We start from the raw sequence: 24538 nt of genomic DNA, 5'->3' as shown, positions 1-24538 counted from the left end.
TTGCTTTGCCCTCAGATGGTGGATGAATTGGGCCCTGTGGACGCCCCTTTCCCCTTCCCCCTTCCCCCTTCTCAATTTCCTTAGTGCAGAAGGCTGTTAACACCAATAAATGGATCTCTGAACCAATTCATTGTAATCTTGATCCATATTTATCAATTCTGAATAGAAAGGAGGTGATTGCTAGCTAGTACACTGTTGCTTGGAAACATACACTTCTCCCCACATTCTTTTACTTCTCTTTCTCCCTTTTCTCCCCTCCTGGCACCCCTTTCCCTCCTTCCTCTTTTTGCCTCCATCTGTACCTAGTATCTAGTGTCTCTTACTCTTAGGGTGTTGGGAGGGAACATGGCCTGTATGACTGCCCATTGCTGCCCCCTCAAGGGTGTAAGCTTGTAATTGGATTCACCTTCTGTTCAGTTCCCACAGCCAGGGGAGGCATCTTAGTGAATCTTAGGATCCTCACAGTTTCCCCTTAGTAGTGAATAAGCTCTGCTTCTGGCTGAAGATTGCTCTTTGCCACATCTTTTTCAGTTAAAAAAAAAAAAAAATTCCTGCCAAGCCTTCCTTCTTGCCCTCACAGCCATGGCTGCATTTGAGACTATTTCTCAAATAGAGCTCATCCAGGACATACCAGTAGAGGGTTAACATGGGTTATTGAGACATTCTCAGATTCAGATTGCAGTTTGCAGGCAGACTTGCTGAACCAAAGTCCAGCTCTTTGGATCATTCTTCAGTGTGGCATGCCCTGGCTTGGGGTGCATTTGCTGGTAGTGTTCATATTGCCCCTGATATTTATCTTTGGACACTGGGTGATGGTGGTGGAAGGAGAGCTGGGGGCTGGAAGTCACTGGCCCATGTTTGTAACCCCATCCTCCTGGTGGGGATGAAAGCTTGTCTATCCGAAATCCAAACTGGGTATCACAGCTTGTTTATAAGGGCTTCCTTGTTTATACTTGGGTTTCCTTCCTATAATTCTCCCTCTTAACGCCTACTTCTTCAATCCAAAATCCTAGGGCTCTTGATCTGCCTTGGGAAATGCAGTGTAGTACAGGTAGAAAGGGAAGGACCTCAAACTTACCAGGGTCCAGGCCTGCTCTGCCATTGCTGCATGGCCTTGGGCAGAGAAGGATGTGCCATCTGTGGGCTTTAGCTCCCAGCATTTTAGAAATGAGGGGTATAGCAACTTGGAAGAGTTATGAGGAAAAAATGACAATGGATAGAAAATGCCTGGTGTGATGACTGACTCATGGTGGTGCTCAAAAAAGTCTCTCTTTTTTAAACCTATGAGGAAGACATACGAGCTAATTCATGTTATGGAATTAATGATACTACTGTGTGTCAGCCTCTCACCCCCACCCTCTGCCCCAAACACACTCTTCACTATCTATTAGATGCTTAAAACTTGGTTCCTCAGTGTTGTTGTGCACCTGAGATACCTTCCTTCATTCTCTATCCTGCTTTTCTGTGAAGTCTCCCCGGATGTGTGGAATCCAGAGACCTTTCTCCCTACTGAACCTCAGCACTGGGGCAAGGGCAACTGTAATGCTTCCATAATAATATACCTGTAATATACATGGGCTGTTCTAGCTCCTCTTGGGTTCCTCTGCAAATACTTGAACACCCATCACGTATCAGGCACTGTTTACTGGAAGCAGAGGTGGAACAGTAGACCAGATAGATCTCTGAACTTCTAGAGCTTACATTTATGAGCCCAAGACAGGCAAAAGAAATGAAGACATTTCAGAAAAAAATCTATGAATAAAATATAATAGGGGGGCGCGGTAAAAAGTGACTAGTAGGACCTGTTAAATTAGTTGGTCTGTAAAGGCTGTCTAGGAAGGAGATAATGAAGCTGAGATTTATAGCAAAATCAGAGTCATGAGATGCTGGAGGAGGGTTTCAAATTCAAGGACCCCAGGGAAGGAAAAGGAGGCCTTTGTGACTGGGGTGTGATATGCTGGGGGGTGGAAGGGGATGGTGACAAGGACGTGCAGGATTTGACACCTTCCATGAGTTCAGATTTTTTTAATGCAGTGGAAGATTTAAGTAGGGGAGTGACATAATCTGATGTACTTTTTTCGAGAAAAACACACTGATTGCTATTTAAAGAATAATTGGTAGAGGTTGAGAGTAGAAGCGCACCGGGTAGGAGGGTGTAGGAACAGTCCAGGAGAGAGCGAAGGGGCAGAGTGAGTGGGAAGGTCTGAGCCAGGATATCTTTGGGAGGCAGAGCTAGTGGAATTGCTGATGGATTAAATGGGGAGGTGAGGGAAAGAAAGGAAGCCAGGACAACTTTTAGGCATTTGGCTTAGCAGCCAAATGGTCTAAGGTACTGCTTTCTGAGAGAGAATAGGAGAGAAACAGGTGAGGGGTAGGATAGGATTCAGGAGTTTGGGTTAGCCTTCTAAAATTCCAACAGATATATCAGATACCAACAGAAAAACATTACGTTGGGTATGTGGCTCTAGTTCTCAGTGGAAAGGTCAGGACTGTTCTACATAGTAGAATTAGCAACCACAAGATCACATCAGAGGTGTGTGTGTATGTATGCATACCTACGTGTATACAGGTTACATATATGGGGATATGTGCATCTATATCTGCATGAGGAGAGGAGCTTGACCTAAACAGTGAAGAAGTGGCCAGGAAAGGAGGAAGACCAGGCGTGTGGTCAAAAAGCCAAGTTCTGGAAAGCTGACTTCTAATGGGGCATTCGTGGAAGACATTAGGAAATTCCTTAAGAAGAAGGAAGACTTCATTCTAAACTCACATTGACTTGATTTCAGTTGCTTAGCTTCCAGAGGCCTTTGGCTTTCCTTATCTTTCCAGTTCCATCTGTGGGCAGAGTACTGTTAAGTGATTAAATTTATATAAATTACTCACTGGTCTATCTTTTAATGTTTTTATTCTGCCATCTGGTATCCTTTACACAGAGCCAGGCTTCAGTGTTATGTGCCAAGAATAGCAATGATAACAATTAGCATTTGTCTGCTGCTTGATAGCTGTACACATATTCTTATCCTCACCACCCAACTGCTCAGACTTTCTCTGGTTTCTCCTGGGTAAAGGATTAGATAAGAATCTCTTAGCTAGGAATTAAGTCCTCTATGACTCCAGCCTGCCCTTTGAACTTCTCTCCCACTACACCTGCCCACAGCCCCTGGCTTCAACCCAGCGGATGGCCTTGTACTTTCCTGCCTATAATATCAGCCCTTGTCCCATGCCTGCTGCTGGTCACAAGGGCAGTTCCTTCAGGAACTCCCTGGACTTGCAGCCAGAGTGAGCGTCCACTTCATCTCAGAGGGCTGGTTCCACACACACTAGATTTAATCCTGTGCTGATCTCTGGTAACTGCGTCCTGCCACTTCTAATTGATGACTAATGTTTCTGTTTCTGTGTTTTCTTTGCTCAACTCTGCTGTTCACTTCCCATGGGCAAAAATACGCCTTAGAAGATTTCTCACCACAGTGCCTGGCCGTGTCACTCTAGGCCCAAATGATGGTTTTAGCATCTGACTGGAACTGTTCTCCTTTGATGCTGCTGTGAGGTAGGTCAGGTCATGCCTACAAACTGAGGAAGGAAGTGGCCTTCATTAGGATGCAGTTGATCCGAGTCACACATCAGTCAGTGGCAGGGTAGGATCAGCGCTCAGAGCACCAGCTCCTATTTCCAGCATTTCTTGAGATCACGCTCCATGGACACAAAACCAGTCTGTGGTGGTGTCTCCTATGTAAATGGTGCTGCTTTTCTGCCAGTTTAGATGCTCAACAGACTTTGGAATGGTTCCCTGAACCTTGTAAGAACCTCAGCTGGACTGTGACCCTTTTCCTCTGTCCTCACAGGTCAAAGGGAAATGCTAAGCATAATCTGGCCCTTTTTTTCTCTCTCTTTAAATGGTTTCTAGTTATGTAAGCTACCAATGTATTCTAGCTACTTTTTGCCTGGGCAGTGAGAGTACCCCTCTTCTGTAGCATAAGCTCCCTCAGGGCTGAATGTCTTCTAGAGCCCAGGAGGTTTTGAGGTGAGTCCCTGCAGAGTTAACGGCCTGAGTGTGAAGGAGACCTCAGTTCTTTGTGTTTCCCTTTAGCCCAGTCCCTGTGGGGGTTGTTTGCTCCCAGGGATGGAAGACGGGTAGCCTGTATGACACAGTGTGTTCTGGAAGTCAACTGCTGATCTGTGCCTTGTTAACAGGGTGGGAGCCTGGGACTCTGGAGTATCTCTTGAATGCTCCCCTTTAACTGTTGGATCTGTGCTAAGTATCCTGTTCTCCGCATGCTTCTGCTTAGCTGTAGAGAATCACAAAATACTGCATTTATATGAATGCACCATGACATCAAAGCACTGTACATCTTAGGGACCCAGAAATTCCCATAGAACTGGGCATTCTGACGGGTAAGACCTAAGAAGGTGCAGGGGTCCTGGCTGTGGCTGACTCTGCAGAGGGAAGTGCAGCATCGTCAGATCTCCATGCAGGAGTCCGAAGGCAGCTGCTGTTCCTTGTGCCCAGAGGTTCTCAAGCTGGCAACAGCCCTGTGCTGATGGGTTGTTGAGATGGCACTATATTTAGCCTTTCTGGTGGGGGAGAGCTTGCAGTTTCTTGTTATGAAAAACAAGAATGTACGGTGGTACAGTGTGCCTGCGTCCATCCATTCAGCCAACACATTGAGATACTTTCCAGGCAGTATCCTATATGCATGGGACATAAAGATAGATGTTTTATTCCTATGCTGAGGGAAGGGAATCACCTGTACAAGCGAAGGTAGTATGATTAAAGGCTGCTGTAGTTAAAACACAGAGGGGAGAGGCCCCTCAGACCAGAAGGAACAAAAAGGCTCAACCAAGGAGATAATACTTAAGCTGGACTATGAAAAGCATAGGGCCCGGGAGAAGGAGGAGGAGGAGAGGAAGATGTTTGAGGCAGAGGAAAGAGGATGAGCAGAAGCTCATAGACAGGAAAGCTCATGAGGGATTCGAAAGCAGGAGGTTAGTGTGGTAGGAGTGTAGGAGTGGTGGGGGAGGCTCAGGGCTGTGGCCAGAAAAGTCATTTGGGTCAGATTGGGAATGACTATAAGTGACTGAGGGTTGTTTCCCTTTCTTCTTGGAAGCTCACTCTTAAACTTTCTCAACCTCAGCACTGCTGATACTGGGTGGGGGTGGGGGTGCTGTCCTATACATTACAGAATGTTCAGTGGCATACCTGGCCTCTACCTCTAGAAGCCAGTAGCACCCTCTTCTCTCTCACCCCAGTTGTGACAACTAAAAATGTCTCGAGACATTGCCAAATGTCCCCTTGGGGGCAATTTTGTCCCCAGCTCTGCAGTTCTTTCCTCACAGGTCAGAGATGTTCCTAAGTGCTGTTTGGCCTTTTTTCTGATTATTTAATGGTTTCTGGTTCTCTGTAAGCCTCCCCGACTCTGAGAACAACTGTTCCAGAAGCAAGCAGCCTAGAAAACTACTTGTGATAGGGAGAGCTTGGAGGCAGGAAGACCAATTTAGACTAGATTGTGATATTTCACATGGAAGATGAAGTCCTGAACTAAGGCAGCAGAGCAGGAATGGAGAGGAGGTCCTGAACCCAACGGAGATGCCAACACTATCTGCCATGTTCTAGGCCTGAATGAGTGGGGTTGACTCAGTCTTCAGGACTAATTGGAGTTAAGTTTTGAGTCCTGAGTAGGCCTTAGAGGGACTCTAGGAGCACTGTGTGGGGTCTGCTGTGTTTAGGGTCCATTCTCTTAAAAGGGCCTGAGTCTGCCAAGTCCCTCAACTTCCCTGGGTCTCTGTCTTTCATGTGTAAAATGTCTTAAGAACTTGCATGCTCCTATCTCCAGGGATCCTAAGACTTCCCATGTGGGGAGGCCCTTTGGAATCTGCGGTACACTTTCCAAGTGGACAGTGCTTTCCCAGCTGTACAAGGTGAGGAGTGAAGGCAGGGGGCATGAGGGAACACAAGATGGGGAGAGGGAGGACACTGCCAGGGGACAGAGGTCACTGCGCCCCACCCGGCCTTGGGCCAGTGGACAGCGAGGCTGCAACAGCGTTGAGCCTGTAGGAAGCCTTGCGTGTGGGATGGGGGCCGGGACTTGGCAGGGAGAGACCTGCTGGGGGTTGGGGGGTTGACAGCTCCGAGTGGTGGAACTCCGTAACAGCACGGTGCTGTTCTTCATCCTTCTGTCAGCAGTAACAACCATCTCTAGAGCTAAGCGTTAACCAAAATATGAAGGTGCTGTGGAAAACACAAGCAGATGGTAGATTAGGGAAAGGCCTTTAAACATCGAATTGTTTTTTACCAGAGAACTTGTTTCACCCATTCCCTACTGGTTCTCAGGACACTTTTTTTTTTTTTGTAACTCTAGAGAACTCTGTGCTCTTGGGCAAGGAGCTGACTTTCTAGAGGCCTTGTTTCCCTCACCTGCTAAATGAGGACAGAACCTTATTTACCCAAAGAACAGAACACTGAACTGTCTCTGTGATCAGAGAGGCCTTTCTGATGGTTGGAGCCACAAACTGTGACCTTTCCATGGATGTATTGGAGGTCAACATTAAAAGATTGTGGCCATAGGCAGCCCTCTTGGAAACGAGGAGGTGATTGGTGCAGACGTCGTGTTCAAAGCTGCCTTTAGTTCAGCCAAGGCCTGGGGAATCTGAGTTGCCCGAAGCAGTTGTCCTATTTGGATGCCAAGCCAGGTGCGTGCCCCTTTATAACCTGCCTCTCAGACCAACACGTCTTCCACGCCAAGATGCAGCTGCCTTTTGCTGGATGTTTCCAGCTCCGTGCTCTCAGTTGTCTTGGGAAGAACAAATAGGGCTCAGCTGGTGTCTAGGACTGGCGTGGTTGCTCTTCTTTGTCTTCTGTGCATTTTCAGTTTGGTGAAGGTGGGACTGCTTGGATCACTTACCTGTGCTGGAGGTGGTGTGGTGGTTCCATTGTGATATTTCCCCGGGCTCTTGCCTTTGCTATGCTGGGTATCCAGGAAGGCCCTGGAAGCGGGAAAGTGATGGCAGGAGTTCTGATGGAAATGACTGGGGAAGGCTAGAGCTGTAGACCTGGGGTGCATCCCTATTTTAATACCTAAATGCACCTGGAAAGAATACACTGTGACTTAGGCTTTGCCGAGAACGTGGATAACTGAACACCTTGGATATGCACCTATTAAAATAGGGAAGTAACATCTACCATTAATCCACTGATGCATTTGCTGTAAGCTTATTGGTTATCTGGTATGTAAGGCATTTGTATGAAAGTGAGAATTTTGGGTAATGGGACTTGACTCCTGTTTGTTTCTGACTACTCTGGATTTAAAATGCTCCCAGTTTAGAAGTGCTGATGGGTTGTTGAGATAGTACTATATTTAGCCTTCCTGGTGGGAGAGAGCTTGCAGTTTCTTGCTATGAAAAACAAGAATGGTGTACAGTGGTGTAGTGTGCCTGTGTCCATCCATTCAGCCAACACATTGAGATACTTTCCAGGCAGTATCCTATATGCATGGGACATAAAGATAGATGTTTTATTCCTATGCTGAGGGAAGGGAATCATCTGTACAAGTGAATGTAGTATGATTAAAGGCTGCTGTAGTTAAAACACAGTATTTATTGCAAACTGCAGACCCACTTTTCAGCTGGACCTGAGGAGGGATTTCAGCAGAAAACTACATCTGAATCCGTCTCTAACACACAATCATTTGGCATAGAAGAGACGGGTTGGCTGTGGTCATCTTAGAGAATCCATGGCTATCCAACAGCAAGTTTGTTTGACACGAACACTGGGTAGAAGTCTCCAGGGAATGATTCAAGTCCAAATAGGCAGGATGCATTACTGATCATGGCTGCTCCATAATTCCTGTCAGCACCAGGATGGAAATCAGAAGCACTGTTTTAAGGTCTGTGGTTAATGGTGATTTTAGCAGCACCCACCCAGTTACTTTCCTAGCTCTAAAGTCACTATCAGTTTCATGGCTGCTGTTCAGTGAGTATATATGTTGGTTCTGGAACATTTTTTTCCTCTCCCCTAAGGTCCCCAAATCTCAGATGCTATTATTGTACCTGTTTGCTAAGGTACCCAGATTGAACATTCCCTCTCTATTCTTAAAGTTAAACTTTCCCACTCAGCTCTCTAAAACTCCACATTGCAAAGTACAGGAGGGAGAAGTTTGAATACCTGCTTGAGGATGAGGTAATAAAAGAGGGTTGAAAAGCCACGTAAGAGTATCGCTGGAGAAGTGTGGTGGAAATGGCAGCTTAGCTGCCTGGAATGGTAAAGGACCAGATGAAGAAAGCGATAGGAATATTCAGGAGCAGAGTTGTGAAGACCATTTAATTGGGGGTAGGGGCAGGATAAAGCATGTCCTTGATTTTATTTCATTGTGAGTGCTCACAGGCTGGTGGCAGGGTGTGGAGCATGCACGTTGGAAGATGTAACTAACATTCATTCATTCATTCATGCTTATGAATGAAAATGAATGAAGAGTCCATGCTCTTTTCCCTTACACATTAATGTGTAAGTCCTAATCTTTTCATAATGCAATTTTGTCCATGTCCCTCTTCATGTTTAAAACCCACACATAAGTTTCCATTGACCATGGTATAATATAAAACCTGTTACATGGCTCCTAAGAAACTCCCACATCTCTCCCCAGAGTCATTTTGAGCTGTTCCCCTCTGTGTTGTGTCCTGCCCTTACTGGCTTGCTTTCAGTTCTTCAGTGAGCACTGCCCCTCCTGCCTAGGCTTTTCTCCTAGAAGACTCCTCCATCCCGACTGTGCCTGGCCAACTCCTGGTCTTTCTAGGTTTCAGCTGGAATCCTACTTTTTCAGCAAAGCCTTTTCTGACAACCTGGACTAGGTTAGGGCCCCTGTGATATGCTGTGAATGTCAGTGCTATTGAAGCAGTTATGACCATTGACATGGTTTAGTTGCATAATGTGGTCTGACATCCTTGCAGATGGAGACATGTTGTTTTCTCACTGTGTCCCAGCACCTTGCACAGTGCTTGTCATAGTAGGTGTTCAATAAATGCTTATGAATGAATGAAGAGTCCATGCTTCAGTTGGTGAGCCTTGTAGCTCATAGGGACATGCAATAGTTGGAGAGATTTCCTGAATGGTCTCAAAAATGAAGTGTATGGATACTGGGAGATGGGGAAGCTGGCATATTTAGTCCTGTAAGAGGAGGATTAAGAACTGACTTGAGACCCAAATGCAAGTATATAAGGCATTTAAGTTCTAAGTTGTGGTCTCTTAAAGATGAAGTAAGAGCAAATCAACATACTCATTTGTCCAGGTGCAAGGGGCAGTTCCCCCACATTTTTCCATAGAAGAAAGTGTCCATTTACATTCTCTCCTTTGGTTAGTTTTGATGAGTGCAGTTCTGTTTGCAGAAGATAGCTTAGCCCAGAGTGACTTCAGCCAGTGCTGGCTTTGGTTGCTTAGGTCGAATCATGAAACAAGTTTTAAATCTAAAAACTGGAAGCAAATATTTAACTCTGATTTGGCGAATATTTCTAGGGCTATAACTTTCTAGTCATATGGATCTGTTGTGACTGTAAATTGTTGAGACTGTTTCTTTGGAGAAAGCGATAGTGGTCTCTGGCAGTGGAGACCAGGAGTATATGCCTAGAGGACAGAAAGGAAAACAACCACCAGTGATGGCACCAGACACGGATTTAAAAAGGAGTCTCTCAGAGAGCTCAGGTGGAAACGAAGGTGGTGTGCTCTGGGAAACTGTCTTAAAAAGACTTAAAGATTTGTAATATGACTGTGGATTGCATAATTCACATTCTCTGTGTTCTGTACAGTTCACAGTCCAGGAGTGGTGGTCATGTCACTGGAAGTAGGATTTCAACAACACTTTAGCTTCTTGATAGGATCCAGACATGTATTTAATTGCATGAAGTGTACTTGCTTTGAGTAAATTTTCTTTTTTAGCTTCTTTGGCAAACAGATTAAATGGGTTTAACATCACAGCCTTACAGAACCAATTTGCTATCAACATACCCTTTTTAAACAGAGGGCTTGCAGTGACCAAAACTTCAAAACCCAACCCATTGCTTCATAGCTGTTTCTATGCCTGTGGTAGGTCTGTACCTCCATCAGCAAGTGTGCCGCTGGTGTCAACTGGCTGGATAAAATGACTCAGCAGTGTTCCCTGGACACCAGGCACTTCCCATCTTGGTGTCCATTTGTCATTTGAGGACATACTGCTGACTCTGTCAACATCTGCAAGGCAGTAAACAGGTTAAGGTCGGATTGTGACTGTGGTCAGGTATTGGAAAGAGTTGACTCTTTCCTCAAAAAAACTGAGTTTGAAACAACGTAGTGCTTTGAGCATGTAAGGCAGCAAACACCAAAAGTATGACAGTGATGACCAGGGCCAGAGGTGGGTGGAGGGACCTTCCTTTTGGTATATTAGACTTGTTTGATTTAAATGATCAGAAACATGGGGTTTTATTGTAACTTTGCTGTTTAACTATGTTGTTAATACAGATTGAAACTGTTTTCTGTTTTTTTTTTAATCCTCCTTTACACCAACAATGCTGAATGGCTTTCTGCAATCCCAGAGTCTATGCGTAAATTAAAATTCTTCCTGGCATTTAGATTATATCGGTTCTCTCATTTAGGAAAGAACATGGGGCAAGTTTGGAAGAGATCTGTGTTGGACCTCAGGAACCTCCTTGGTTGGCCCAGAAATCCTGTGTAGATGTTCACTTCTCTGTGTGTTACAGGGAGCTTTGCCCTGAAGAGTGTCTGGGGAAAAGGGAATGGGGTTATTGGTTGGGGAAGCCTTTAATGGGATGACTAAGCAGGGAAACTAGGGTGCTGGACTAGCTGCTGGAGGAGGAGGAGTTAACTTAGGAAAGACACTGGGAGGGATGCGCTTCGGTGTGCCCCTGACACTTACACTTACACTTACACACGTGGTTCTGTTGGGTCATCTGGTGTGGCTGTGTTCTCCTAAAAGGAGTTCTCCACCACCCCTTTACTCCCAGGACCTGAGTTCCTGCCACACCAATGGTAACCTCCCAGCACTTTGTGCCAGATGCTGTGCTAGATGTCCAGTATACATCATCCCCCTTAATCCTGATAGCAGTGCTACTGTGGAAGATACTTTCCCACTTTAAAGATAAGAAAACTGAGTCTGTGTCAGCAAAGGCTAGTACCTGATACCTGGATCTTCACCATCTTGCTCTACTCCTATCTACCCACCCACCCCCCCATAGTGGGAGCCCAGTGGATGAGAAGGGAAGATGCCCAGCAACACACTGGTGGGGATGTTGTGGACTCTGTCCCTGCTTGGGGGTCTAATCACCCCACTGGGTTCAGGATGCAGTTGGTATCTGGGCTCATGAACACGGTCCTTAGACCTCAGATGTGGAGAGGACTGTGGGAGGGTCTGCTTGGATGGGGCCAAAGCCTAGTCTTTGTCCTCCAGACTGTTATGCAGAAGAATGCAGGGTGACCCACTTCTTACTACAGCTTAGGTAAGGTGTTTTTGTATAACCTGGTGGTTCCTTGCTAGTAAGCCACTGAGAAAACTGCTATTGTGATGGTGCTAAATGAAACTATTGGCTTAGTTTGGAAATTTTTTCTTCCTTCCCCCTCCATAGAGCTGTTGCTTTAACAGGAACAGCTTCAAAATGGACACATTTACACCAAACAGGACTTCATTTATGACATTTTTTAAAAGTGTTTAAGGTATTTTCCTAATCTCACTAGAGAACAGAGCTGTGCATATCTCCATGTTTTATAAGGGGGTACAAGTTTCGGGGGGACTATAGGATTTTAGAGCTCTCTGGTTGTCCGCTGCCCCTTCTAGTGCCTTGTGCTCGGGCTCCAGGCGAGACTGGGGAAGCAGCTTGCTGTCCTTGTGCTGGGTGTGCTCCGTCCTGCCTGAGGCAGTATGAGTTCCGGGGGTCACCTCCCCGCCTTTCAACAATTTTGTTTTCCCATGAAACCCATTAGTCTATCCCCTTATTTCAGTGCTGGTGACTTTTCATTTGTTAATGGTACTCAGGGTGATGGATCTCAGCCCTGATCCCATATGGAGAAATGTGGTGGCTTCTGTGCTCCTTAAGGGATGGGAAGCTGACAAACTCTGTCTTGCATCTTCTCCAATGGTTTCTAGAACCAAATTATGTCCTGAGCAAATGTTACTGACTTCCTTTTATCAAAAGGACTCCCCTCCCATCCCCAGCCAGAGCCCTGATTTCAGTCATGAGCAGCAGGCAGCCTCAGTGCCTACTGAACCGTGGTATCATGTTAGTGCTAGGGGTACAGCCATGAGCAAATCGGGCAGTTTATCTGGTCAGCCACCAGGTTAGGCTGTGGGGTTCCCCCTTGTCCTTTCACAGGGGCCTATGCCCACCTGCCTTGCCTCAAGTCAAGGCTCTGTTGCAACCCAGACACTTGTCTGATTCTTAATTCTGAGGCTACCTAGTGGCTTAAGTTGGCCTGTCATTGTAAATGGATGTTTGCACTTATTTTCAAGGGTAATTACAAGACACTTTACCTGTACAAAATACATACTCTGTGTGGGACCTGGGCTGCTGTAAGAAAATCACTATTTCTCCATTAGAGGGAGACAGCAGAGGAGGTAGTCGGAAATCTTTTCTTTGTTTGCTGTGAATTCAGCCGTTCACTGAACTTGGGTGTAACTGTTCAGTGCTTCTTACCCTCAGGTTTCTTCTCTGTGAAATATTAATGATAACCCTACTCGTCTTCAATTTTAAAACAAAGCTGAAATGATTAAACTACTTAAGATTACTTATATTAGTGTAAGGTTATAGGGGTGGCATTATTAGTAATTCTAGGGAGTGAAAGTTTCCAGTGTGTCTGTTTGCTTTTTCCCGGAGTCCACTTGGTTCTGAGGCTCACTCTGAAACAGTGACTTTGACTCTGATGGTACATTCATCATTTGAGAAGCTTAAAAAAAAAAAGTACTTGGGTCCTACTTGCAGGTTTAAACAAGTGTGGGACATAGAATTTTTTTAAAGATAATTCCTGAATGCCAGCCAGCACTGAGAATTACTTTTCTCAAAGTTTTGCTGTTGAAGTAGACCAGTTCCAGGTATTGATTTAAGGCAAGGCATGGCTGCCTAGGTGCAGTGATTTCCAGGACATCCAGAGGATTCCAGGAACATGGAGCACCAGTTTTATTTTCCCCTTCACCAATCCTCTGCAAGATCCCATCAGAATCCTACCTTCTATAGTCCACAGCAGGTATGATAGCCATCAGTGCTTAAGTGCGCTGATACTATGAGATCTCATCTAATTCTTGGAACACATTATGGGGTAGGTCTAACTGTCACTCACGTTGTACTAATGCAGAAACCAAGGCTCAGACCCATTCTTCAACTTACTCATGCTAGTAAGTGGTGGGTGGGATTCTCACCCAGGCTGGCTGGCTCTAGAGCCATACACTGAACCACAGTGCTATACAGTGTGATTAGTATAAATGGATAAATGCTGTACTCTTTCCCATATTGTATGTACATTTTATCAGAGCCTTTCTGGAGATAGTGCTTTAGCTCAGGATAAAGGATCCTTGGGCTTAGATTTCATGAACAGCCATAGGCTGGTTGAGGGAGAGGTCTCTGGGCAGATGAGGGTCTTGGCACCCGGCAAATCAGTTACCAAATCAAACCACAAAGACTGCTGGTTCTCAAACTCTTTCACACTGGGTGCATCCAGGGAGCTTTAGAGAACTCTAGCTGGCTCCCACTTGCAGAGATTAATGTAATTGGTCTGAGGAGTTGCCTGGCATGGGAAGCTTTAAAAGCTCCCAAGTGATTTTAATGTGCAGCCAGGGCTGAGCTCTGTTGCTGTGGGCAGCCAGCCCCTCCAGCTGTGTATTCAGAAACCGCCTCTGCCGGCCCAGCAGAGGTAGAAGACATGAATGGGCCCTGGAGGCTAGCTCTTGGTGCTAATGCATCTTATTTCCCAGAGACCTCTGCTTTCTCCAGTTAATACACAGGGCTCTTCCCAAAAGAAAAATCAAGTCTTTCTTTGATAATTAGGTCAGTTAATTTATTTACTTTGGTATGATGGAATTAAGCATTGCTATAACAAATTGACTAGTACTGTAATGGGGTTATGTGAGTGAGCATGTCTTCTGACAATCCTCTCCCAGGAAAGCTGGCAGAGGTTGGATTTGTTTGAAAGAATTCCTTGAAGGTGAGAAGAAACATAGGCAACACAGAACCTTTGTTCTAGAAAGTTTCTGTCTGGCTCACAGAAGTGGTGCTTATTGCTTTCCCACAGATGAGAAATGAGAAACCCATGCCAGGACAGAGGGTACAGGATGCTGTTTGCATCATCTGTAACCAAAGTAGCTCTTACAGAATTGAGGTGAAATTCACCTAACATTAATTACTTAAAGCGAACAATTCGGTATGATCACCACCTCTGTGTAGTTACAAAACATTTTTGATCACTCTCAAGGAACCCTTCCCTCCAAATCCTTCCCATCACTGCAGTTCAGATCGTGTCTGTCTTCCTAAAGTCTTTGCTGGCATCTGCAGTGCTTGTCTCTCCCTTCTTCGTTTGCATGTCTGTTCTCTTGGCATTGATCATGTCTGCCTTCTACTGCAATAGAGGCAGTGGATCTTCCTTGGGTGGGTAGGTCTGGGGAGGGAATGGTGGGAGCTGTTTGCTAAGTCAGCATGTGAAGTGAAATGTGATTATAGTTAAAATTGTCCTTGGGAGTTGTATCAATTGCTCCTCAAGTGTGGCATGTGTGATGTTGGGTAAACAGCTCTGCTCAGTAATTTGTAGACGCTCTAAGCTGAGGATCCATGAAGTAGGATAAAGGTGAGGGGAGGTCTGCCTGCAGGTGTCACTCATCCTGTACCACCAACACTGCAGGGTTTACTTCATTCTGTTTTAGCAAAGAGCTGCTGTAATCAAAACATGTCCACATGTGTGTCTTTATTGTAGAGATGGAGAAAACATGACAACATCTAGCACAGAACAGACACTAAGTAGGTGCTCAGATGTTTACTGAATTTGAATCTGTATCTTGCTTGATCAGATCTGTAATATACACTATCCTTTTAAGTTACAGGAGAACTTGGCTGTCTATTTCCTGGTTGTGGTTGACTTTTGTTGCCTTCCCTTCTCTTGTCTTGCTAGCCCCAATCCAATAGCTGTTACTCTCCTTAGCAATTGGTCACATCACCCCTTAGGGTATATTTTTGTGTGGATTAGCTAGCCAACCAGATTCTGTGCTCCTTTAAATCAAAGTATATAGAGATCTCCATGTTTGAACTTGATTACATGGTGCTCTTCACAGTATGTTTCATGTATAAACCAGATGCTCCATAAATGCGCCTTCTGCATAACGACTCCTGTCTGAACAAACATGGAGCGTCTGCTATGTGCCAGGGATACAGAAATGCCCAATAGTGTGTTTGAAAGATCTTGAAATAGTGAGATAAAGCCAACATGACAGAAATGACTGAAAACCATCTAAAGAGTAGGTTTGATTGCAATAGCTCAAAGTTGGGAAGGGCTAACTCTGTAGGACACAGGGACAGCAGGATTCAGTGAGAAGATGATGCTGGAACTTGGAGTCCACATGGGTAAGTGAGGGAAGGTGGGCATTCTGGGCTGAGGAAACAGGATGGGCAGCGGTAGAGGGCAGGAGACCTTTTCTGCGAAGGGCCAGATAGTATTTTAGACTTTCAGACCACAGGAGCCACAGACAGTATATGAACGGAATGTGTGGTTGTGTTTTAGTAAAATTTTATGGACACCAAAATTTGACTTAGAATTTTCATGTTCTGTAAATATCATACTTTTGATTTTTTTCCCAGCCACTTAAACATTTAGATCATTCTTAACTCATGGGCTGTTCAAAACAAGTTGGCTACCATATTGGGTCCAGGGCTATAGTTTGCTGATCTGTGTACAAAGGCAGGGAAGTGCGAGATCACACTGCAGGAACAGAACAGCAAGGACCTAGGTCTGCACCTTTTCATGGGTGGGCATGGGTGCTGGCTGAGAAGCTGCATTTCTGATGAGCTCCTAGGTAACAAGCTGAGGGCCTTCACTGGAATAGCAATGAGCTAAAGGTCCCCTGGTGCCCCTGAGGCTGTGATGGGACCTGTGTATATAGGAAAATGCAGAAGACAATTTTGTCTGCCAGGTGTTTTCAGTCTATTCAGAGAAGCAAATAGAAGGATAAATGGACACTCCCAGAGCAAAAATTAAACAGAGGTAGAGCCAAGCAGTAAGATTCCCTAATGCTGGTGCAGTGAACTGTTCATTGAGGGGTACAAGGACAGTGGGGTTAAGGCTGGACAAGTCCCCGGGTGAGCTGGGACTTGTCTCCTTAACTTGCAGGATGCTGCATAGCTTGGTGATGTCCACACATCGCTTCCGCTCAGTTCCTGGTGGGATTTCCCCATTCTTCTATTTGTTGCTATGCTATCTTGAGCCATTCTGGACATTGTTTACAGTGAGTGGAGACTTTGTTTTGAATAAAATTTCTTGGGTGTGCTCTGCTCTCTCTGACTTAAGGGAAGCCCCAGGAGCATAACTCAGAGGGACAGAAGCTGTAGTGAGAAAGCTCAACTTTCCCTCCATGCTGAATTAGAGACAAGTGAAGCAGGGGCCAGGTTTTTAATTTTTTTTAAGGCAATTGATTACCTGAAGGAAAAAACTATAAAAAAGCAGGACCAGTATCCAACTGGCTGCTTGTGCCAGGCAACTGACGGGCTACAGGATCTCAGCGAGGAGCTGTCCCTCCAGGAGGGAGGGGGTTATGCTGACCCAGCCACACATTCTGGCTGGGCTTTTCGTCATAATAGCAGTTAGTTTCAGGTTTGCTAAGAATATTCTGTGGCCATGAAAACCATATGTGTGTGTGTGCATGCACACACGTGCACACAGCTTCTAAAGCACATAGGTCCTGTGGAAGACGCATTCCTATGAGACACAGATTCAGAAATTTGTCTTGACAGTTGAAAGGAGTGTGAGGCCAAGAGGGACAGCCAGTAGATTGGGAAGCTGCCATTCAGTGCATCAGACCTATGGTTCTTCCTGGTTGCGTGGTGCACTCACCTTGGGAGCTTTTATGTCACCTGAGATTCTGACAGTTTGGTCTGAGGTAGAACCCAGACTTGGTGTTTTCAAAGCTCCAGATGATGCTAATGTGCAATGAGAGCTGGAATCCCCACATTACATTGAGAGGGCTTTACGCCCTACCAAGGGATGTGTTCTTCCCTGCCAGGATGTGGCTCGCTTAATGACCTTGCACATCCGGAGAGATGCTGTGGGAGGTTAATATTTTTGGGTGTGCTTGTGGCTTAAAGAATGCACAAATAAATTGAGGTTGCTGACAATTTAGGAATATGGAAATACACTTTCGATGTGCTGACCACTTTATTTCACTTCTTCAGGAAAATGACTTTGTTGCTGAATGCAGAATATCAGAGCTATCCCAAGCTTGGAAGATGTGCTCTACTGTCTTGTTGGTTTTTGCATGTACTTTCGTTTACAGCACACTAAACACTCCTTCTGACATGGCTATTTTGTACCACCCTTGCAGATGATGGTGCAAAACTCTGATGGATGTAACCAGATGCAGGCTCGGCAGTCTAGCTGGTAGAATTCTAGTTTCAGTGATCTATGGCATTCTCTTAGGATCTAGAAGGTGCCCTCTTTGACCAATCCTGGGAAGTATTTACCTGTTTTCATGGTATTGTATCACCTTGTGTCTTGAGATGAGAAGGGAGGACACTTTGTTGAGATGGCTTTAAAAGCTCTCCCGAGGGCCCCTCCCAGGTAGCAACACATATTTAGATGCCTGGAAGTTTCATTTTGTTTCTAAGTTTCTCCTGTTTTAATCTTTCAGTACACAAGGGTCTGGATCCCTGACCTGGATGAAGTGTGGCGCTCAGCCGAATTAACCAAGGACTACAAGGAGGGAGAAAAGAGCCTCCAGCTCAGACTGGAAGATGAGACTGTAAGTGTGGGTCATGGGGGTGAGGGCGCAGGACTCAGTGGTCCATTGGGGTCTGGAGTGGTCTCTGAAGACTGGAGTTTCTGAACCCCTGGTGTCTTTTTTGCTGCTGTTGATGATGATGTACGTGAAAACACTAAGCCATGAAAGTGCTCTGTGGCTGTTGCATCACAAATTAGTTCCCATTGGTGTCAGCAGCAGAGAGATGACCAGTGGTGAAGGCAAGACTCTTCTCAGTGGAGTGGAGGGAGCAGAATGGCCCCTCCACGGGGCTGAGGCATCAATGGGAGGTGAGAGGGAGCTACTCTAGGAGGGTGTGGCACAGCGGCTGGGGCACCAGCTCAGGACTCAGCCTTCCTGGGTGGGGATCCTAGCCCAGCTCTTACTACCTCTGCACCCTCAGGCATGTCGGCAATCATTCTGTGCCTGTAACTTCATCTGTGATGTGGGAATGATGGTCGGTCTGGGTTGCTTCTGAGAATAAAATGAATTTCTATGTGATGTGTACTTAGAGTAGTGCTTAGCCCAGTAAGTACTCAACATGGGGGAGCTGCTGCATGACAAGTCTTTTTTATTAGTCAACTTTCAGGTGGGTGTTCTCAAAAGGAAGACAAGGGAGTAGCTGTGAAATCCTGTTCTCCCTAGAAGGTCTGACTCAGTTTTTGAGTTCACTCCTCTCGGTGAATTGTGTATTTCACAGATACTTGAATGCTTGCTCTTGCACTATGCTGGGTGGTGGGTGTGTATAGGCGAACAGCTGCGGCCCTGACATTTCGAGGAGCTCAGTGCTGGAGGGAGCAGTGGACCGAGCACAAGAGGTCGGCAAAGGGTCATGACACATTGAGGTGGGCATGGAGGCAGGTGGGGGCATAAAGGAGGGAACCTGGGGAGGGCCTTGAGGCAGGAGGGTCTTGGGCAAGGAGCCAACACTGGCGATTCCAGGTGTGATGGGCTGAGAGTGGAGTGTCCAGGCAGAGGTGGTGGGTGCCAAAGCCCTGAGGCCACAGTGTGTCCCCTTTAGGTGTGCTGAAGGAGAGGCCCATGTGCCTGGCAGCTGTTGGGAAAGGGGACAGATGGGCAGCCTAGGCTGAGGATGCAGCAGAGGTGGTTTGTGCAGGATTTACAGGGGGAGACTGGGAGGAAAACAGGTTTTGAATGGAGTAGCAGGAAGAAATGAAGAGCTGGCCCTGGTACTCGTAAAGTCTGAGGGACTGAAGAACAGGCGCTGCAGGGAGGGAGGGCTGGAGTGCTCATCGCCTCCCTCTCAACTGCAGTAGCTGCGAGTTTGCTCCCTGTCCTGTGCTGTCTTGTTCCCTTCAAGCACTTCGGTGTTTATAGATACGACCTTGGGAAATGGACCTGTTATGCTTACATAGTACCTACTAGTGCTGGTGATTAACTGATGAGTGGGAGGGTGGACCATCCTGCCCTTACTAACTTCTGATTGGTATCAGCTTGAGCATATCCTAGTGCTTGGTAACTAGAACCAGTAGATGTTTACACCAGGGTGTGTGCATCTCACCTTCCCCTTTCCTGGCAGGTGCACTTTGCTGACCTCCCTGTGGTTTTGAGCTGAAAAACAGAACTCCCAGCAGATGGGATCATGTTACTGTGTTGAATAACCTCCCACCCTAAGCCTGAAACAGGGTGAAATTCATTCACCCCCTTGAATGGTGTATCTTCTACTCAAACAGATTTCATTTTAGCTGGTCTTTTAAGTGGGTGGGTCTTTTTAAGGAGATGCATGGAGGTAGTGAGGAATGATCTGCTGTGTTGCTAAAGCAGCGCAGATGCTCACTTCCCCAGCTGAAAAGGAATTCTGCCCTGCGTGACTAATCCTGGCAGCTGCCCACGTGTCTGTCAGCCATCACCAGAAGGGATGCCTGGGGCTGCAGATTAGCAGCTCTCAAGAAATAATGGGCCCTGAACATCCAACTGCGTCCAGGTTGCTCGGGGGCTGTGGTTTGTCCACTGCTGGCTCCGAGCCATCATTAGGAGCCACTCAGCTGAGCTGTGGACCCAGAGGCAGAACAGAACTTAGATAGCTGGACTCTGAGAGCTTGAAGAGCATCTCCTCTGTAGCCGATACCATTCTTGATATATACCTGGCGGGATGGAAAATCCCCCCTGGCACTCTCCCAACCCCCAAGCCTAATAGTGTGGGTTTAACTGCAGCAGCAAAGATGAAAATAAATCTGGTTCTTTTCTAAGCGGCAATAATATTCTTAATCTCCGGCTTCTACTTTACTGCTCACCTGTGCACTGTTGTTCAAGGCACTCAAGCTCCTCAGTTGTTTCTTTTTCCCTTCTGCTTCCTTGCTTATTTTTATTGTGTTAAACATACATAACATCAAATTTAACATGTTAACCATTTTTAAGCACAGCTGAGTGGCGTAAAAGTGCACCCACAAGGTTTGGTAACCGTTGCTATCTTGGGTCTCCAGAACTCTTTATCTTGCAAAACTAGGGCTCTGTCCCCGTTGAACAACTACAACTACTCCCCATTGCCTTTCCTGCAGCCCCTGGTCATCTCTAGTCTGCTTTCTGAGTTTAATTCCTCTAGGTACCTCACAGAAGTGGAATCAGACAACATTTGTCCTATAGTGTCTGGTTCTCTCACTTGGTGCAGGGTAAATGTTCTCTATATAAGCCAACAGGAAGATGGGAAACTTCCTGGGGGAAAAAGCTGTGACAGGTACAGGCTATGTATGTGTACCAGCCGTTAGTACAGTAGAGTGTTTTTAAACTGCATCAAGCATCTCAGTGTACTGCAGACCTTGGCTATAAATGTAACTTTGTCCCTTCACCTACAGTGGAGTCTGGCAGGCCTGCTCCCCTGCCCCACCTCCTGTACCAGCTGCTGGATTCCTGCCCTCTAGTGGCAGGGAGAACTCCCCCCACCCCCATTTCCAGGGTATGCATTTAAATTTTTTCCAACCTGAGTTTGTGTCCAGTGGCCATCTTCATGGTGAGTACTTGCTACATGTGAGGCCCTGACTTAGTGTTCATGAGAAGAAGATGGGAATATGTGAGCTTTGAAAAGAGTAACATGTCTCGGCATATCCAAGCTCTCTAGGGCTTGTGGGGCTAGGGCAAGAGTATAGATGTAAATGTGTATCTGTTTAAATATTAAAAGCATATTTTGTCAAAATTAAGTAAATCTGACATTTCTAATTTTTGAAATTTAAAATGTGTAATACTTGAAAGATAGATTTGCAACTCTACTATTCAGTCTCCATCTAGTTGCCAGTATAAAGAACCGCTATCTTGCTTTAGGCATGTTATGCATATACCTATATATAAACAAATTTAAAAGTAATGTGAATTATTCGGTATTGCAAAGTGTTTCTCATGTTGCAGTGGCTACAAACAATATACTCTCTGGAATCTCAATTAGAACATGGGGAGAAGCAAGCAACTGGACCCTTGGTCTAACTGGGGAACGATACTTCATTACATGAACTTTCTTTGCACTTGTGCTATCTGAAAGAGGTATAAACGTGCTAATTTGTCTTTGCTTAGTTCCTCCCCAGCTCCGGAACAGTGTCTGTCTCTGACTTTGGCAACATCATAGCCTATGAACCTTCAAGGCACCTAGACACAGTTGGCCTATTGCAAGGACATGGGGCAAGAAGTGTGCAGAATCATTTCCCGCGGCCCTGAAGTTATTAGTCACCAGGTTTCAGATATCACTGTGTCAGCACTGAACACTGATCCCAAGTGACAGAGTCCCATTGTTCTTTAATAAGCTTATAACTTACGCTTGTGATATTGGGACCTTTTAAGATGCAGGGCTCAGGTCTAAAGATGGTACCAGGCCTACCAAGATAGCATAAGAAGAGATAGCAAACATGGTTCTTCAGGTCAAGAAGCAAGAGTCTCACTGAAGAAGTAGGACTACTGTCCTTGCACATGGGTTCCCTCAGACCCATGCCCCTGTAGAGTGCCCACAGAGCTCTGGCAAACCCAGTGCAGAGTAAATGCCGGCTGTGTGACATTTGGCAATCCTCTATGGTACCAGTAAAGCTTCTTAGTGCAGATGAGTTTGATTGCTTTTTTCTTTTTGTTTTACTAGTTTTTTCTGTTCTTATTTCAGTATTGGCTCATGGGTTACCTAGTAATTTTTTAAATCTTTATTTTGCTCTCAATTGACTGACAAGAAAAATATGGAGAAGTCAATATTTATCATATTTGTACATATGCAAAAAACATTTTCTTAAAGTTATAGTATAACATTGCATATAAAATCTAGTAATTAGTTACTACCTTAACCAATTTTAAGCATACAATTTAGTGGCACTGAGCACATTCACACTGTTGTGCAATCAGCACTGCCGCCCAGCTCCAGAGGTATCTCCATCTTCTTACTGTCATTGACCTCTGCCCCCGCTGTTGTCATGACCTTTTCCATCAGGATATTTTGCCTAGCTGCATCTGCTTAGAAAAGGCTGTGGCAGTGATTCTTTTTTTGCCTCCCAAGAGACATTTAGCAATGTCTAGGCACATTTTTGGTTGTGATGACTGAAGAGGGAGGTTTGCTACTGGGATCTAGTGGCTAGAGGGCAACGATGCTACTAAGCATCCCATAATGTGCAGCCTCTTTCCACTTTGACCCTGTCCCTTCAAGGAGAGAATTGTCCAGTCCTAAATGAAAATAGTGCCAAGGTTAAGAAGCCCAGCTTTATGCCTATAATATAGGCAGTGGTCTGAACTATTTGTTGCTAAAAGACAGCAAGTCAAAAGCTAAGCTGGAATACCCACGATGGTGGCAGAATGTGTAAGCTGTGTTCCTGCAATGACGTGAAATCAAAAGTTAACTTTGACTCCCTATTTTTACACTGCTATAATTTGTTTATAACTCAAATGTCTTGTTTGTTTTCATTTATGTCCTTCTTCCCTTAATTGCATCACCATTCATTCATTAAAAAGCATTATTGAACAGTTATTACATGCCAGGGTCTGGTTATACAGCAGTGAAAATGGCATGTCTCTACTTCTGGAGCTTTCATTCTAATTCACAATGAATGTAATACATATTGCAGACAGGATTTAAAATGTGAAAAGTTGAAGGTCAAGAGGCTTGAGAAATCTATCAGAAATATGGTGAGATACTTGACTGTACTGCACCACACCTTCCCTCCCTCTAATCTCCAACTCCATACTCTTTTTGAAACCTCCTTGGGCACCTGCCTCTGATTATTGCCAACTTCCCAAAGCAAGAACACGTACCGTGGCAGAGATGGTATCTACAGGCCCCCTTTCAGTTAGCTGGGACCCCATGATTTTACTTTTGCCCAGAGAGCTCTTGGTAGAATTGACAGATGTTACTTCAAGGCTGAAGCATAGAAAAGCTGCCTGGAGTTCACCATGCTCTGCTCTTCCTCTTCCTGGTGACTGTGGAGGCGGTGTGTTGATGGCTGAGGGACCTGTGGAACAGAGCTTCCAAACCAACCAGCCTTGACACCCGGCATGAGTAAGAGAAACGTTCGTGGTATTAAGCCACCAAGGTTTCAGGCTTAATTTATTTCCTAATAACTAACCATATCCTATTTAAGAAGTGCATATGAATCAGGGGATTTCATTTTTCAGGTAATTAGGTATCTGCTTTGAGCTTTAAGCCTGTGCTTAGTATGAGGGGGAGAATAAGAAGGTTCCTTTGAAGAAGCATGACCGTTTTGGGGACTAGAGAAGGAGGTAGACTTAACCAGAAGGGTTACAGAGTAAGACACAGGACACTTAATATTTGTACTTTTTGTACTTGTTTAGGACATAATGTAAAACAGCTTTTTAATACCTATTAAATGAATCTGGAGTCACACACTTGCTACTCCAGTGAGTGCAAGTGGTTTCAAGCTTTGAAGTCTTCTGTTATCCGGGAATGTAGTTCCCTTCACTTTGCTCTGCAGGATCCTGTTCTTAATTTCACAAGAGAACACCCCTACAACCGCCGAGCAAAGTTAGATACTTAAGGCCAACAGCACTGGAAGGGGTGCTCAAAGACTGTTGGAACCGGTCCTCTCGTCTTACAATTAGGGAAACTGCTGTCTACAGCCATGAAGGGATAGGCTCAAGGCCTCAGCTCCTCAGGTTCGGCTGCACATCAGAAACCCCTGGGGAGCTTAAAAAAAAATCACAGCCCAGATGGCTTATATCAGAATTTGAGGCTGGGCCATAGCAGAGTATCTTGAAGCTTCCCACAGGATTCCTAAGTACAGAAAAAGTTGAGCCACTGCTTTAGTCGATGGCCAGGACTTGAATATAGGATTTGATTCCTATATGAGTGCCATTTCCACCAGAGTATGATGCATGCAGCTCCTCAGGGTCAGTACCCCACTTTTACTAGCTTAGATTTTCCAGTTCTGTGGGTAGATAAGAAAGCCAATTCCTTTGCCATATATGCTTATTATCAGCTCCAAATCTTTGTGTTGGTAGTTGTCATGTTTATTCTCCAGCTGTAGTTCCATGTGTCATGGACACATTGAGGTATGGGAGAGGTCATACATAAGTCAGACATACCATTCAACTAATATTTTTTGAGTATGTGCCAAGTATTATAAAATTATAGACCCACAGAGTTCAGG

At 45.4% G+C, this 24538-nt stretch overlaps 1 protein-coding gene across 2 annotated transcripts in view; it reads left to right on the top strand.

The window, feature by feature from the left end:
• MYO5B (myosin VB) overlaps positions 1-24538 on the top strand; it is a 350447-nt gene that overhangs the window by 111542 nt on the left and 214367 nt on the right. For both annotated transcript variants that reach the window (XM_057504168.1, XM_036918614.2), the window contains exon 2: positions 17850-17960. In XM_057504168.1, the coding sequence (XP_057360151.1) occupies positions 17850-17960 (111 nt within the window). The remainder of the gene's footprint in view (positions 1-17849; positions 17961-24538) is intronic.

The sequence above is a fragment of the Manis pentadactyla genome, chromosome 6 (genome assembly GCF_030020395.1).
Source record: "Manis pentadactyla isolate mManPen7 chromosome 6, mManPen7.hap1, whole genome shotgun sequence".
Taxonomy (NCBI): domain Eukaryota; kingdom Metazoa; phylum Chordata; class Mammalia; order Pholidota; family Manidae; genus Manis; species Manis pentadactyla.
This window is presented reverse-complemented; position numbering and strand designations above follow the sequence as displayed.